This window comes from Penicillium chrysogenum (genome assembly GCF_028827035.1).
Source record: "Penicillium chrysogenum strain IBT 35668 chromosome Unknown utg000001l_segment0_segment0, whole genome shotgun sequence".
NCBI classification, from domain to species: Eukaryota; Fungi; Ascomycota; class Eurotiomycetes; order Eurotiales; family Aspergillaceae; genus Penicillium; species Penicillium chrysogenum.
In genome coordinates this window covers 7,585,681-7,601,113 of record NW_026622749.1, presented here as the reverse complement: position 1 = coordinate 7,601,113, position 15,433 = coordinate 7,585,681, and the positions used below count along the sequence as shown (strand labels likewise).

Genomic DNA, 15,433 nt, shown 5'->3' with positions numbered 1-15,433 from the left:
AATTACCTCCCACACTTCTCCTGCTTCCTCCCCTGAACTGAGGCATCAGCTCCCCCGCATCTCACCACCTTGACGTGAGCAATATATGTACCAAATTCATAGTCAGTATAACATTGCGCAGCAAGAGTCAAAAGAGCCAAAAGCCTGAGTTGGTATATACACCAGCTTCTTCCAATAAATACCTACGTATAAACAAAATATATTTAGCTTGTCAAGTCATATCATGAATTATGTTCCGAGAAGGGAGCGTAAATCATCCAAGGACTCGATACTCACCTATACTCAATCGTCCATTCAAGCACGTTAGAGGCATGTTTGAGTTGGCAAGTCTATATATTGCGAATTACACATGTCTCACATATTCAAGTCTTCAAACTTTATATTGTAATCAAAAATATGCAAAGAGAAATCCCATGCCTCATAATACAGGATAAAAAGGTAAAGATGAGCAGGGCCTGGAATCATGCACACCTTGAATGCGTCTTGCCAAAACGCCAACAAAATAACAACCGCTCTATACGCCATAACACACCCCAAAGCTAAGAGAACCGGGCCCGCTGAGAGCTCATTTGTTGTGTACAAGCAGAGTACGGAGGGAATCCCAGTGATCTGAATCGCCGTAACTGTGGTTGAGAAGAAGGTCAGCATCGGGAAAGCAAATCCGAACTTCCGAATAACAGGAAGGGAGGTGAAATCATATGTAGTGGAAGCAAAACATACATATACACCATGCTACTCCGCAGGCTGGACGCCAGCGTCTCCGGGTGCCACCGGAAAATATACATGACCATCGCCCAGGTCATACCCGCGAAAACGGGGTAGGCATTATTCGTGATCTTGGTGCGTGCATCGGATGTGATGAGGGAGGAGAGGGGGTGCATGTTAGGTTGGACAGCGAGCTTGGCGAGAGCGAGCATCACACGGGCGAAGACGTAAATAACGATCTAGATGGGAGTTAGGTCTGCAGTAAAGGAGGAGTCCATTCGGGAGTCGAAGATTGAATGGTTTCCACAATTAGGGGAAAGTCCAAATCACATACCTGCTGGCTAATACTGCCCGGCTGTCGTCCGAAGACTGCATACCCGCCCAGCAGGCCTGCAAAGAAGCTATCATATCGGCCTTCTTTCCCGGCGCCACCTGGTATATTCCGGAGAAGTATCATAGAGGCCTTGTAAATCATGGCGAATGTGGCGAGGTTCCGCGCATGCTGGCGGGTTGCTTTCAAAACGAGCTTCGTCTTTTCGCGTATGCTAAATAACGAAGCGATCAGTTTGGTTCTGCGGGGAGGGAAGGTCGGGCGTGCGGAGTGACATACGTCCCAGATCTGAACAAAAATATCATTCTAGAAGCAGTCGGTATCGGTCAGCTATGCCTTGTAGCGGGGTTTTCGGCTGTCCGAGGTCCAACATACACCAGCGCATGCGGAAAGCGGACTTTTGATCCATAGACGATTCCATTGCGTGCACCCTTCACTAATGACAATAGCGGGGCGAGCTCGGGTTTGAGAACGAGCGCATCGAGTTGGGACTGCGGAGAGACCTGTCAATACGGCTGTGTATGGTCGGAGACGCTTTGGGACTTACGAGTAGTGTATCCATGGCGTCTCTGGACCTCGGTAAGAGGTCGGGCTCGTTTCGGGGTGGTTATAGGGACGATGGACGAGGAGAAGAGACCAAGAAACCGTCACAGATCATGAGGAGGAAATAGAGTAAAAATAATGGGTTCCTGTGGCTGGAGATGTTAGGGGAGGGGACGGCACTTTAGTCGGTTCCCGCATCGAGAAGGGCCTCGGCATGTGAGAAACAGCCGACGTCATGGTCACGTGGCTATATATAAAACCTCAGCTACGAGCATACGGGCAAATCTTGTTGATTCTAGTACAAAATAATGGATGGAGGAGATGTCTCTATTAGAGGTAGAGGTTTTTAAAATAACTTTTCATATGCCGTAAGACTGCTCATACAGGCGCAGAAAACGAAATCCCGTCCGGCCCAAACTCCTTAGCGAAAAGAATCATGCAAATCAATCGATCTTAGTTTTTCCGTGCCTTCTTGTGGCTCTCCATCTCCTCATCCGAAGAGACCTCATCCACCTCCATCATATCCGCAGATGGTTCATCCTCCTCGTCCGATGATTCCATACCCGCCCGACGCTTGAGACCCTTCATCTTACGGGTCTGCAGGTCAGACAGATCCTGCTTGCCGAGGTGAACACGACCAATCTTGTCACCCATAGAGTCCATGGTGACGTTCTTCTTGGTTCGGGCTTCCTCGTTGGGTCGTTTGCCCTGCTTCATGGACTCCTTCTGAACCTCAGGAGCAGCCTGGCGTGTGCGACCGACCTTGAAGTCGAACTTGGGACCGACCTCCTGCAACTCCACGCGGGGCAGCTTGTGGCCACTGCGCTTGGTGACGACTCTGTACCAGCGCATGTGGATGACCGGCGAGAGGCCATCTTGGGGCTCCTCCGCACCAACCATCATCACGTACTGCAGACCCTCGACATCAACCTGGTTCGTCTCTTCACCCTTGAACATGTCGAGAAGGGCGCTCTTGAGGATGATGTGCGCAGTCGATGTAGGATCGTCCCAGGGGCTACCAGAGAACAGCATCATAGGTCGCAGGCCGAGACCGACGTCCATGACAAGTTCTTTGAAGGGCGGGATGGTCTCACCATCTCTCGGGGGGAGCAGCATTAGCTCGACGAGATCGAGTAACTCTGAGTTGTAAATCCGAGCCAACGTAACACAGTTGGGTCGCTTCTTGTTGTGGCTTCCGAATGCTACGAGTCCACACTCGTTCTTGTTCGCCAAGAATTCCAGGCTCTCCGAGTTCTCATATGGGTGCAAGTTCTCGTTCTTCTTGTGGAAAAGAACGTTGTAGGGCTTCGTCAAAGCATGGAAGGTCTTCAGCACGGTGTCCAGCGGTTGGGGGCATTTTGCGCCGTGGAAAATCAAGGTCTTCTTGGGGGGGTTCAATGAGTTGCGGCTCCCGGGCTTTGAGGATACGCGCAGTGCGCGGGTTTTTGGCTTTCCTATAGGGTAGAGTATTAGAATAGGATGACAACCTCGATGCATTGCCATAACTTACACTTCTCTCAACATTTTGTAGTGAACGATCGGCAGAATGACTTGGGGTAAAAATATCGAATGAGCGGAAAAGTTTTGGGATGCTGATGGCTTGGCACTCTTATCGATAAGGCAATTACGGAACTGGTCACGTGTTTTTGATGTGCTTTCTTCTCTGATTGGCCACTTCAAACTACATCCACTACCGTTCAAGACATCTGTCTTATAGTTACCTTTGCATATGAGTATGTAGTTGTCTGAAGCCAGTATCGTCCTTTTTGAGAAGCACATTGAATAGCTGAGAGTTTGTCTTGAACAGCTTGCTTTCTGTCCCCTAAGTATCCATTCTAGAATGCGTATATATATATATATATATATCACCTTCCAACTACATAATATTATATCGGCCGGAATTACTCCCTTCCCGTTGATTTATTTTCTTTCTTTGTGCAGTAGCCACCCTAGGCATTAATTGCTCGGGCTTAGCACTACTTTATAAGCCTGTATAGGTTAAATAGCTAAGTAGATACTACTTTTACAAAACACACTTATTTTACTATCTTCTGTCTACCTATACGGTTGTAGTATTAGTTCACAACAGTCCTTCGTTCAATAGAGGCCCTATTCTCTATATCCTACCGTCGTATCTACCAGGTATAATATTGAAAAGCAACGTATAGAAGCTTAAGACTCAAGATTGCTGCAAGTAGAATCGCGTTGTCTCGACATATAAACTCCAGCCGTGCTGCCAATTACTGTTTACATAGCCCCATATATCATCTGGCTCTTCTTGGCAGCCTCTCCTCTTATCTCAAATCATCGCCCGCTCCTAGCCTATCTTGTTTCCTGCCCTCACTCTTCTTCTTCAGGCCATCCCCTTCCGGCTCAACCCCTTCAGGCCCACTCACTTCAGGTCCACGCCCTTCCGGCAACTTGTATATCTCCTCCCAGTTCTCGATCCGTTGCCCATGCTGGTTATAAAAAGGCGGATGTTTTAAATCAGAAAAGAAGGGCCGTGGTCCTTTATCGACGCTACTCATGTGCACGTAACGTTGAGCCACCTGTGCGTCCAACCGCTCATCCCTTCGCATAATATAAACCTTCCCCTTCTGAGTAATATAATGGATCGGCCGCTTGGTACCACTCTCGGAAATCTCGGTCCGAATTCGTTGATCGCACTCGTTGAGGAAGAGATCGTAACAAATGTACATAACGTTTCGAGTACGAAGCATTTGAATCATGTTTATCTGTATGCTACAGCCGGCCGTTTGTTGTTCAACTTCTTGGAGTACGGCGCTACTCAGTCTCTCAATAAGCGATTGTGCCCAGGGAATGACATCTGCAGAGCGTCGGGACGCGTCGCGATGGAATTTAGCCCGGAGCAGACACCGTAAGGTGTGGTCCGCCTTTAATGCCGTGCGAGTCTGGGCAGAAACTTGAACCTCCATGTCCGCCATAGCAGTGAGAGTACAACTGAGGTAGATGAAGTGTCTGCCTACATGGTGGTAATGGGCAAGACAACTGTGGATCCAACTACCGCCGTCTGGTAGGTCACGTGTAGGGAGGTCACGTGTAGAACCTTATAAATGCCATTTTTCAGGTCACTACTCAGAAGACTCCATGCGAAGCGTCACACCCGAAACTTGAAGGAGAGAGTCTAAAGACGTTATAGATACGCATGCCCGAATCCTAGATAGCCCAACAAGGAGACTAGATGCCCAGAATTCCATATAAAGATCCACCACATGTGTTACACATGGTTCAACGATGCTTCCTTTTTACCGGAGGAAAGCGGCAGTGTATAAACATCGTTAATTAATAGCAATAGTCGCTCCCGTACATTTAATTTCCAGTAAGTACGAATGAACTTTTCTAATGTTTTGATACACCTCCTCAACTGACTTCCGAGAGGAGGGTCGATCTTGAAGTGCCGTTTTCACCATGTATCACTATTCAACATAAAAAGAAAACATCTAGGACATTACCCTAAAGATTGGGTACTCATCTGACTCCTTCACTGGCACAATATTGAACGAAACATACGAGTCAATGTTCTCCGGCTCCAGTGCCACCATCGCCAGCGCCGCATTCTTCTGTCTAGTGCTCACGAGAAAGCTACCTTCCGGTAGCCTTACTTCGCGCTCGCTGGTCTGCGTTGTGGCGGTCACACGGAATGCGCCCTCGTAGTAGGAATTGTCCACCTCGGTCGATGAAATAGTTAGCACCTGAACGGTACCCTCAAACGGCTTGTCCAGCGTCTCTACTTCCAAACCGGCGACTTTCAGACGCTCGGCGAGGCCGGCCCATGCGACGGGGATAAGGTAGGCTTCGGGGCGGGATCGAGTGAGGTTGGCAAAGGAGGGGGTCGTTGATGCGAACCGTACAGGGGGGGTGGACCACACTGCCGTTCTTAACGTCGACCATAGTGAAGGGGCGGATTACAGTCTTGCTGTAGTCAGTGATAATAATATCGCTTTCCGACTCTATAAACTCTTCAACGCCGTTCTCGACGGTCTTAAAAACCCTTTCGGCATTATCGGCAGCGGTTTGGACAATACTGCCCAGCATGGTCAGACCGGCGGCAGTTCGGCGCTGGAATTCCTGGTCGGCGATACCAATGCCGCGCATCTCAAGAAGGAAGACGACAGCTTGGGTTAGGCCCATAGCATTACGACCAATCTTGCCGTCAGTGCCCGCCTCGGCGAAGTCGGCGACAAATTTGGAATCAGAAGCAGAGGAGCCGGTAACGTATGGCTCAGCGCGGAGACCAGCAGCTTCCATATCGTCGGCAATATTTTTAGCGAAGAGTTCCTCAGAGAGTTTGCGGATGCTCTCGTTGATATTGAGGTTCTTTGCGGCCGAGTACAGACCGTCGGAGCCGTGGACGTACTGCCCCTCGCCAAAAGGCGTCCCAGCAGAATACTCGTGCATGTCGACTATAACGTGGGGGTTAAAGTCGTTCATGAGCTGTTTTATATCACGCGTCTGCTGGCGATCAAGCTTGATATGGTCGCGGTTGGGGTCATAGTTGGTCGCTAGAGTGCGCTGGAAGTAGAAAACGCCGTCGGGATTATACCTCGGCAGGATGACGAGCTCGAGCTTGTCGAGAATTGAGGCAGCCCACTCCCGGTCGTCGTCGAACTTGCCCAGGATGGCCTGCGTGGTCTCATCGCCTGCGGGCTCGTTGCCATGAACGGCGCCCTGGATCCACACGCGCACCTTGGAGGTGGAGTCGTCGCGATGGAGGGAGCTGCCGCGGCCGGTGGAAAGGTGGACGTAGGGGAGAGAGCGGGACTCTTCCGAGGTGAAGTTAGCGGTGCGATATGTCATGTAATGGTTTCGGTCAGCAACTTTCTCGAGGAAGGCCTCTGATCATATGTCAGTCTCAATTTCCTAATGCGCATCTTCAATGGTAGACTCACCCATGTCATCTTGAGAAGACGACCCTTGAGTGCCATTAGTGAACCCAGGGAGCCGGACATTGGGTGTCAGAAAAGCTGGGGACAAGAGCTTAATATCATCGACGTCCTCAAAAGCACCGGCAACTATTTCAGGGTCTTTGGTGACAGGAACATGATTATATCCATACGTAACGGCGCTCACCACAGAGGTGAGGCCAAGCAAGAGGCCTATAGAGGCAGTTGTTCTCATCTTAACGCTTGACCCTTTCTGCAGAAGTTTTCGCGTGACACGAGTAATGACCCGAAAAAAACCGAGGACAAGATTTGAACGCTTCAGAGCAGATCCTTCATCTCTTATGTACTTCCCTGCGCCAACGTCGGCCGTCGCAACCCGTTAGATTGGAGTTTTGTTTCCTGAATTTGGAATAAATCCTATCAGACTCCACTTGTTTCCTTCCGCATCCCCTCATCTCTCGATTTCCCCGCCGCAATGTTACGTTTGCCAAGTCTCAACGCCCAGCTGAGAGAGGCAATGTTTGTGAGGATCACTGCGCTAATAGAGCGCGCGGTAGCCGTAAGAGCAGGCTACTATAGCAAGACGCCTAAAAGGGTTTGGAGACACATTTCCAAAAAGTTGGGTGTTTGTTTCTTTTGGGTGGAAATACGAAAAGAATGATTAATCATGGACAAATTGACTATGCCGTCTTTATCACTTTCAAGTGGTGTGCTTTGAAGGTAATTAATGCCAGCACCGGGTGTATCGGAGTTGAAGAGTAATTGAACACACGAAGGACATACGAGACGTGGTAAGTGGGGGAAATGGGGAGGGGAAAGGGAAAGGGAAAGGGGGAGGTTGGAGCTTGGCTGAGGAGGGGATGACTTGCCGATTGTGTGGATGTGACTGGCCGTATCGGCAAGTTCACAATCCAGTTATATGGAGCATCTTGTAAGACGATTGCTTGACCGTCTCTCAGATACAACTATGTTGTAGTTACTATCGGTGGCTACTACCTAAATGCCGAAAACGCGGGATTAGACCTTGACATTTCCTATGCCCCAGAATCTTCGGCCCACCGTACATGCTATAGTTCCCATGAGCTGTTTTTATCTGCCATATCTTGAAGCAATTCAACCTAACCCTGTCCTCAATAGGATATGGATTATTCTACCCCGTAATCTAGCACATACGACCATAGGGTGTGGAAAACAGGGCTTCCCGTCCGCTCAGCCGTACTTAAGCCACACGCCGGTGAGTTAGTAGTTGGGTGGGTGACCACCAGCGAATCCTCACTGTTGTATGTTTTTAGTCTTTTTTGTCGTCTTTTGTATTTTCTTTTGATCCGTTTGGGAAGTCCTTGTTGTCGTCCCTGTAACTAGTTAACTAATATTAATACCTTAGAAAACGGGCATTAAATGTTGATATCTAACTATACTGTCAAACTGGGATATGGCCTCCATTAGGCTATATACATTAACCGTGGTTTTTGTGTTGGTCGAGTGGAATAATGCCGTATTTTATTCCAACATATGTTGTATACAAATCTTGGCGTTGAATGGGGTCCTCCTAACAAACCCAGAGGCGGAAATATCTAGCAGAAAACTCTCCAAGCGGTCAACAACGGCAAATCATCTAGATCGCCCCACTCTTACTTATCCACCTTTTTCTTTCCCTTTCCCCACCTGTTTGACTCCTTTAGCCAATCAATCCACTCCCACCTCTCGATGAGTACTTCGATTCTTTCCGGTCTCCTTGGCACCAAGGTCACCGTCGAGTTATGGCCCCTACCAATTACTGGCCCTGCGTTTGAAACCTGGGAAATTACCGAAAAGATCGACGAAGAAATGTGCGCCATGCATGAAATCGAATCGAATGATGGTACGCGAGCAGCCTACGTACTTGGCACATTCCGGTGCCAGTCTACCGATGGCAATGACGATGGGAAGAAGCTTGGCATCATGAAAGTTTGCAAGCAGATTCCATTCGTTGGCACCGAGCTTTACGACTATGAACATCGCAAGCAACAAGCCGTTGAGCCCTACGAACCAACGGAGCTGATCGCCCTAAAGGCCTCAAAGCGCCGACGCTGCGTTGTTGTTCCAGAATTGCTTGGCTATCGTCTTACCAAGCAAGATGCCATGGAGATCGTGCCCGAAGGGTGCCTCATGTACATTGTGTGGAAGCAAGTCCCGGGGGAGCCCCTGACTCAAGAAGCCTTCTGGCAAGCTCCCCTCGCGGAGCGCAATAAGATTCGGTCCCGATTTCGCCACACCTACCAGTATATCTTCAAAGCATTCACTTGACATGCTTATGGCTAACAGGATATAGGCAGCTTGTTGAATATGAGCCAAGTGTCGGTGATATTCGGAAGATTATCTATGACTGGATAACAGGAGAGATGTATGTCGGTACTCAACTCACCACATCCACCGAGCTAATAGTCTCTAGGCATATCTGTGGGTTCTGGGATGCCGAGTTACTAGACCGTGATGCAGAATGGGATGACTACCTCTTTGTGCAGTTTGACCTTGTATCGGGCAGCAAGTCAGGTGAACGGTACTTTAACATCACTGCCACTGATACCTATCACGATGAAAAGGGCTGGAGATGGTAGACGAAGGTCTCATGAAAAGGTAAGGAATGGGGATACTTTTTGCTAGTTCTAATTAATATGAAGAATCGCTTGAAGAGTTGTTGTGGTGACCCCACATGTGGGTCTAAGTCTCCACCCTTAGTTAGATAGTTGTGGGAAGCTGAGGTCGTTTCCTCTCTTCCCAATACAACTCTCTCCCATCTGCTTTCCCGAGCCTACATACTGTAGTCTCACCACCAGTCCAACTCTGACTCTCTGATTCAATCAAATCCTCACTGAGCCCTGCATGAATTACTTGAGCTACTCCCGTAAGGTGGGCATTTGTAACAAACTCATGTTTACGAATGGGAGCAGGTCAACGAGAGTCACGTAGCTTCTCTCTCTCTGTTAGTACTCTTCAATGCTTTCTAGATAGCATTGGATATAGATCCGAAGTGCTTGTTAGGAGAGGTCTACCAACCGGGTTTCCGTCGATGGCCTTGTCTGCCGCAATGCAGATGCGTGGCGCATCAAGTGCCGCTTGGGGATGATGGTTGAAGGGGAGCATATTCAACAGGAACCCCCGAATGTCCCTGTGGCTGCATAAAGCCGCCTATATGGGAATCGATTCCGTCTAATCCGGGCCAACGTTCAAATCTATTTTGGTCTGCTCGACGGTTGCGTTGCCAGGGTATCGGCCAGAACTGTTCATGGCACGGATGGTTTTCGTTTCGACATTATGAAACAGACAAAACATGTCACCTCCAATGCCAGTAGAGGAAGGCTCGGTGACATTTAATGCGGCAGCTACGGCGTGAAATGGTCAGCTTTCTTTCCTCAGAAGAGTATCAGATGCTAGTAAAGGTACTTGCCGACAGCTAGTTACAGCGGCGTCATATAGAGTAGAAAACTGAGCGGGTATTACGAGGCAACAATGGAGAGTATCAACCGTACCGCAGCATTTCCTCCCTCTGGCAGAATCCTCTGTCCTGTAGCGGCGACCAGAGGCTTGCGTGCAAGTTACTATCCCATTCGTGCTATGGACAACACTTCTCCTGCTGGCAAACGGGAGGAAGTCCGGGTTCGGTCTGAAATAGACAGACTTCGAGTTGAGAGGCATTATCACGCCTGCGAGGGGTAGAGAGATAGGGTCTAGATAAACGGTTCAGCTTCGCCGTTGTAATGCGGGTAACCAGATCGCGGGATAGACAAGAGGAGACGAAAAGAGTGGTGTGATTGAGTAGAATGGGAGAACATTTGTGTATCGGCGAGTCTCGGGAAGCCAAGTCTAAAGCGAAGAGTCATAGGGACCAGTTGATAAGATGCATTTGCGAAACGTAAGTTGGATAAAGGACCTTCTAGTTGGTAGTAGGCCTTGTCTTATCTCATATTATTGTGGACGTATAAGTCTCGTTCGTTTGTCTACCTACGGGCCGAATTATCCACGAATCGTATTATGGCCCCCAAACCCCCGGCAGGGGTGCGGGGCGACTACACGGCATAGATAGGTAGATAGGTATTAGCTCTGATAAGTGAGGAGGTTAGATGCTCGCCCGATAAACATGATTAGAAACCATAGATAGTATTTTACGCTGCTGATATGAAGTTCCAGATAACCAGTACATTACAGATATTCGACCACTTTATGGCAGGAACATGATATAAGGATAAATCCTCACTCCTGGTCGTCCGTTAACCAACCAGGCAACATGAACACCAAAGAAACTATTGCGCTCGAGGCAACCAAGCAGGTGCCAACCACACACCCTGAGAAGTATGAGGACGGCGATGCGGCGCTGATGTTCTTGGCGCGGGAGCATGAGGCTGGCGTCTATATAGCGGAAAGCAGAGCGTTACGGTGGAAAATTGACCTGCGAATCATGCCGATCCTCATGGGCATCTACTTCTTGCAGTACCTAGACAAGACTTTGCTAAACTATGCGGCCGTCATGGGTATCAAGGATAACCTGAAAGGGAACGAGTACAACAATATAGGAACCATCTTCTACGTCGGATACCTTGTCGCGGAGCCAATCACCGCGTACCTCATGCAGCGCTTTCCCATTGGCAAGTATATTGGAATCAACGTCACCTGTTGGGGCATTCTCGTTATCTGCCACGCCGCTTGTAAAAGCTATGCCTCTCTGATGATCGTTCGTGTCCTCCTCGGTGTGTTCGAGGCCTCTGTGGCACCATCTCTCATCCTCATCACGGGCATGTGGTGGACCAAGCCGGAACAGTCGCGCCGGACAGGTCTGTGGTACAGTCAGGTTGGAGTGGCACAAATTGTTGGATCTGCTATCTCATATGGCTTCCAGCATGTTAACTCCACCGCATTGGCGAACTGGCAGATCCTGTTCCTTTTTATGGTAGGTTGCTGTGGACTGCCAGGACCTTGCGAGCATTGGAAGCTGACCAAGGTGAATTGCAGGGATGTCTTACTACGGCGGTTGGAATCGCCACCATCTTCTTCCTTCCAGACAACCCTATGAGTGCTTCCTTCCTCAACGACGAAGAGAAGGTTGCGGCCATCGAACACGTCCGCGTGAACCTGACTGGTGTCGAAAACAAGCATTTCAAGCCGTACCAACTTGGGGAGCTATTGTTCAAGGACAAGCAGACCTGGCCCTTGTTCTTCATCACTCTCCTGGCTATGATCGACAACGGTGCTGTGTCCAACTTCTCTAGCATCATCATTGCGACATTCGGGTTCTCGGAGAAGCGCACCACCATTATCCAGATGCCTTCCGGGGCCGTCTCGATCATCGCCACTATTGGTGGTACCTACCTCGTCGGGGCCATTGGACACCGCTCCTACATGATTGCCATCATTACGATACCCAGTATCCTTGGTACTGGCCTGCTCCTGGGTATGAATGCTTCTTGGAAGACGATGACGAATGATCAACTAACTAATCGCTCTCCCTGCGACAGGCCTTAGTGAACAGTATAAAGTGGGCAAGCTATTCGGCGTCTATCTTCTCAACGCATGCCCGGCCATGCTTCCAATCATCTACAGTTGGAATTCCGCCAATACTAGCGGATATACCAAGCGCACGATGCGCAACGCTCTGACCTTGATGGCGTTCTGCGTGGGCAACCTTATCGGACCCCAGCTGTTCCCGGCCTCCGATGCACCCAGCTATAATGCGGCCAATATTACCCTGATCGTGACAATGTCCGCTGTGGTCCTGCTGGCGTTTGCTCTCCGACAGCTCACGGTATGGGAGAATGCCAAAAGGGACCGGGAGCAGGCTGCGTCTGAGGACACAGTGTCCGCGGCCGACCTGGGCTTCATAGATCTGACGGATATCCAGAACTATCGGTTCCGATATGTCTACTAATTATGAGGTCTAGATAGACCATGGTGGTTCATTGCCTATGTGTGCGTATGTATGTATCGGTGGAGTGCCACAGTTGGTGTTCTCGCAAAACAAATTCCTATCGGGGGGGCGCAGATAGCTCTGAGTTAACGCCATACCGCTTTTGGTTAGTGAATGGTACCTGGCTTGGTTAGCGTGCCAAGGCCACTAGTGGCACCGATAAGGCCCGTCCCGATCCCAGTCGTCCCTCCTTGTTCGGGATCTGATAATTACATTCTCTTCCTCAATTACCACTTTTTCCCTTATCGCTGCACGTACTTTGAGCACAACAATGAGCGCTGAAGAATTCTTGGTCAATGTTGAAAGCGGCATCACCTGTGACCTGCCATGAGGATATCTTACGAATCGCATTCATCTATCTGGATGAGGGGTTGTGGACCGACAACGGGGTGTTCGATGTGGTGAAGAAGCTGCACACGCATGGCTGGTCCTTTGGTGAGGGCGAGTTACGCTTTAACCGGTAAGCTATCTCCTACTATGGTAGTCTCTAATAGCACTGTATAATTAACGAATAACAGTACCCTGGATTTATTCTACCTCGCACAACTAGCAGCAGCCATCTACCGCTATTCCTCCCAACTGGAAGGGGACTTCCCCTCCTTCTCTGATTTCCCTGCCTTCTACACAGCCCACCATGCCCTCCTGCACTCCTCCGCCTGGCGCTCCTACTACTCCACCCACTTCCTTACACAGCGCACCACAGCGCGCTTGTACCGCCCGCCCGACCTCCAGGACCTCCCCGACTCCTCCTCCCCGCTATGCCAGCCGCGCCACAGTACAGTATCCACACATGTCCTGAAACTCCCCCGCTGGGCCTACACTGTCTCGTGCACGCGACGCAGGCAGCCCTTTCTGTCATTTGCGACTCTTACTGCAGTAGCCCTTAGCACGCTGGAGGCAACCATGACACGCCTGCACATGGCCTACCCCAGCGCACCACCCTATTCGGAATCACATGCGCGCTTCTGGCTTGACTATTTTACTCCGGATCCATCTCCATCTCGACTGCCTAAGATAACTTCCCGGGAAGCATGGCGGCCCACTAGCTTTGGGATATTGGTCGCGCAGGGAAAATATGATATACACGGGTTGGAAGCGGAATACCTCGCACAGGTATCAGGGGGAGAGGTTGCCGAGGGAGATGACGAGTCGGAGCAGGTGAGGTGGTGTGGATTGCCCGATGGAGGGATTGGAGAGCAGGCGTGGTGGAGGGGTTGGGAGGAAGAGGTCGGGAGTGAGGAGGAGGTGGAGTTCCTAGCCGCTGTTGCGGTGGAGGAGACTGTTGGACTCGGACTAGAAGGAATGGGAATGGATGAGTTGGACTTGTCGATCCGGTCACATATACTACTGGCGGTCATGCACGCTGCGGTGAAGGACAGGCAGGAGAGGGAATGTTTCTTAGGGGAGTTGGAGAGGCGGATGGTGGAGAAGGGGAGAATTGGCGAGGAGAGGGCAGAGAGGTGGGTCAAGGAGGCCTTGGGGATCATAGAGCCGTATGTACGCATATGGCAGGGCGTGTGGCCTGGTGCAGAGGAGAGGGGGGAGATGCTGCGGCGGATCTTGGTGGAGAATGCGCAGCTCTTTGCACGCTGGAAGGTGTCACCTCTTTCGAAGCAGTTTGCTTTTGAGCTAGGGCCGAGGGAGTGAGGGATCCAGACTACCATTACGACCATTATACAACCATTGGACAGGTGTGTATGTATTTATGTACATACAGAGTCAAGCATCTAAGACCCCCATGCAAGCCCATCTATACCTAGGTACTTTATACTGCGGCTCCTTCTCTACCTGATTGGCCACAGAGAACCTAATCGTCCCGCAACACATAGGATACTAGTGAGTGAGTGGCCTTGTTAGTATCAACGCGACCAAGTTCCATCTCATGAATGTACCTGGTAGGAAATAGAACTGTAACATGAAGAGATTGGCAAACTGAGAGCCGCTTCCTCACCTGAATGGCAGGTCCGCGGCCATCCAGTAATCTGGTAGCCAAGTCCTTGATGGTGCCGAAGAGTTCGATCCGAGTGACGGGGATGTGGATGTAGGTTGAGCTGGTATCAGTGTTGGATCCTGACCTGGATCAAGACCAGGTTCTGCCGATTTCCGAACGGTTGATAAGGATGAAGGGCTTGGGGTCCCTTCCTTTTCTATTCTATCGGGCTTCTCCGCCTGCTGCCTTTTCTTTCGGTTGGTCCGCTTCAAACTCATCCGGTCTCTCTCTGTTCTGTCACCACCTTCTACCCTGACCACTGGTCTAGGAAGGCAGCCTGGGGACTGCTTCTTGGGCTGAATTTCCGCTTTCTCCCGTAGAATACAGGCCTGGGAAGGCGACGCCGCTGTCTGGAGCTTCTCCCCTTAGTGTCCGTCTACCCATAGGCTTCTCCCCTGCACCGCAGGAAGCCTATAGACGGATAGGGGCTTGAAAGCCGTCTCACGGAGACAACTCTCACACAGGACCTCCCTGCGTCGGTCACCAAATGACAATTATGTTGATGTGAGTCACGACTTGTAACTTAACAAGAAAGATGATTGAGACTGATTAGACATACGAGGTTTATCGAGGCCGTTCGCGGAAGTGGCCGACGCGAAGTGGCGGTCTCGCAGACCCGTAAAAGCCTTGTACAGGCAATGAAATTCTGGCTCGATGAGCCAGAGAGCGAAGTCCAAGTTGCAATCTCCATCACCGCATCTAACCGGAAGATATTGGTCGAGCGTTGGGTAATGGGCCCGAATATGCCTACGTCACCCGACCAATGGATCGAAATCGCCCGCAATCCCCAGCCAAACTCCCCTCGGATTAGTGGCTACCTTGATATCGACGTTTCTGATGAGTACTAGAACATCCTAATGAAAGGATTAAATTGATATGCTAAGACTACATCCAGGTGTGGGGATTCTCGCCCTTATAACCAGGCAGGTTTTCTGCCGGTTTTGCCGAGGTGAAGGTGAAGGGGTTGAAATGTGAAAAGTAAAAAAGTTGAGAGTGAGAGAAGAGTGAGATTCATCATCGAT

The 15,433-nt window shown here is 50.1% G+C and overlaps 8 protein-coding genes across 8 annotated transcripts; 5 read left to right on the top strand and 3 right to left on the bottom strand.

Moving 5' to 3' along the window:
- Window positions 1-565: 565 nt before the first annotated feature.
- On the bottom strand, window positions 566-1,598 carry N7489_002977 (Tim17/Tim22/Tim23/Pmp24 family protein; the record flags this gene model as incomplete). Its single annotated transcript, XM_056708732.1, has 6 exons — window positions 566-623; window positions 721-944; window positions 1,040-1,250; window positions 1,316-1,342; window positions 1,412-1,527; window positions 1,584-1,598. 6 exons carry the CDS (start codon window positions 1,596-1,598, stop codon window positions 566-568), a joined length of 651 nt encoding a protein of 216 aa, XP_056573034.1.
- A 434-nt stretch (window positions 1,599-2,032) lies between these two features.
- Window positions 2,033-4,524, bottom strand: N7489_002976 (rRNA-binding ribosome biosynthesis protein RPF2; the record flags this gene model as incomplete). The annotated part of the gene is made up of 2 exons (XM_056708731.1): window positions 2,033-3,033; window positions 3,924-4,524. 2 exons carry the CDS (start codon window positions 4,522-4,524, stop codon window positions 2,033-2,035), a joined length of 1,602 nt encoding a protein of 533 aa, XP_056573033.1.
- Window positions 4,525-5,040: 516 nt separating this feature from the next.
- N7489_002975 (M14 family metallopeptidase) lies at window positions 5,041-6,718 on the bottom strand (the record flags this gene model as incomplete). Its single annotated transcript, XM_056708730.1, is given in 4 exon segments — window positions 5,041-5,468; window positions 5,483-5,516; window positions 5,591-6,435; window positions 6,490-6,718. 4 exon segments carry the CDS (start codon window positions 6,716-6,718, stop codon window positions 5,041-5,043), a joined length of 1,536 nt encoding a protein of 511 aa, XP_056573032.1.
- Window positions 6,719-8,190: 1,472 nt separating this feature from the next.
- N7489_002974 (uncharacterized protein) lies at window positions 8,191-9,080 on the top strand (the record flags this gene model as incomplete). Its single annotated transcript, XM_056708729.1, has 3 exons — window positions 8,191-8,744; window positions 8,795-8,866; window positions 8,915-9,080. The coding sequence occupies 3 exons, from the start codon at window positions 8,191-8,193 to the stop codon at window positions 9,078-9,080; spliced, it is 792 nt and encodes a 263-aa protein (XP_056573031.1).
- Window positions 9,081-9,972: 892 nt separating this feature from the next.
- On the top strand, window positions 9,973-10,179 carry N7489_002973 (uncharacterized protein; the record flags this gene model as incomplete). Its single annotated transcript, XM_056708728.1, has 1 exon — window positions 9,973-10,179. The coding sequence occupies one exon, from the start codon at window positions 9,973-9,975 to the stop codon at window positions 10,177-10,179; it is 207 nt and encodes a 68-aa protein (XP_056573030.1).
- A 568-nt stretch (window positions 10,180-10,747) lies between these two features.
- N7489_002972 (uncharacterized protein) lies at window positions 10,748-12,382 on the top strand (the record flags this gene model as incomplete). The annotated part of the gene is made up of 3 exons (XM_056708727.1): window positions 10,748-11,407; window positions 11,470-11,908; window positions 11,973-12,382. The coding sequence occupies 3 exons, from the start codon at window positions 10,748-10,750 to the stop codon at window positions 12,380-12,382; spliced, it is 1,509 nt and encodes a 502-aa protein (XP_056573029.1).
- A 335-nt stretch (window positions 12,383-12,717) lies between these two features.
- N7489_002971 (uncharacterized protein) lies at window positions 12,718-14,068 on the top strand (the record flags this gene model as incomplete). The annotated part of the gene is made up of 2 exons (XM_056708726.1): window positions 12,718-12,881; window positions 12,940-14,068. 2 exons carry the CDS (start codon window positions 12,718-12,720, stop codon window positions 14,066-14,068), a joined length of 1,293 nt encoding a protein of 430 aa, XP_056573028.1.
- An 830-nt stretch (window positions 14,069-14,898) lies between these two features.
- Window positions 14,899-15,259, top strand: N7489_002970 (uncharacterized protein; the record flags this gene model as incomplete). Its single annotated transcript, XM_056708725.1, has 2 exons — window positions 14,899-14,915; window positions 14,965-15,259. The coding sequence occupies 2 exons, from the start codon at window positions 14,899-14,901 to the stop codon at window positions 15,257-15,259; spliced, it is 312 nt and encodes a 103-aa protein (XP_056573027.1).
- Between the last annotated feature and the right edge of the window lie 174 nt (window positions 15,260-15,433).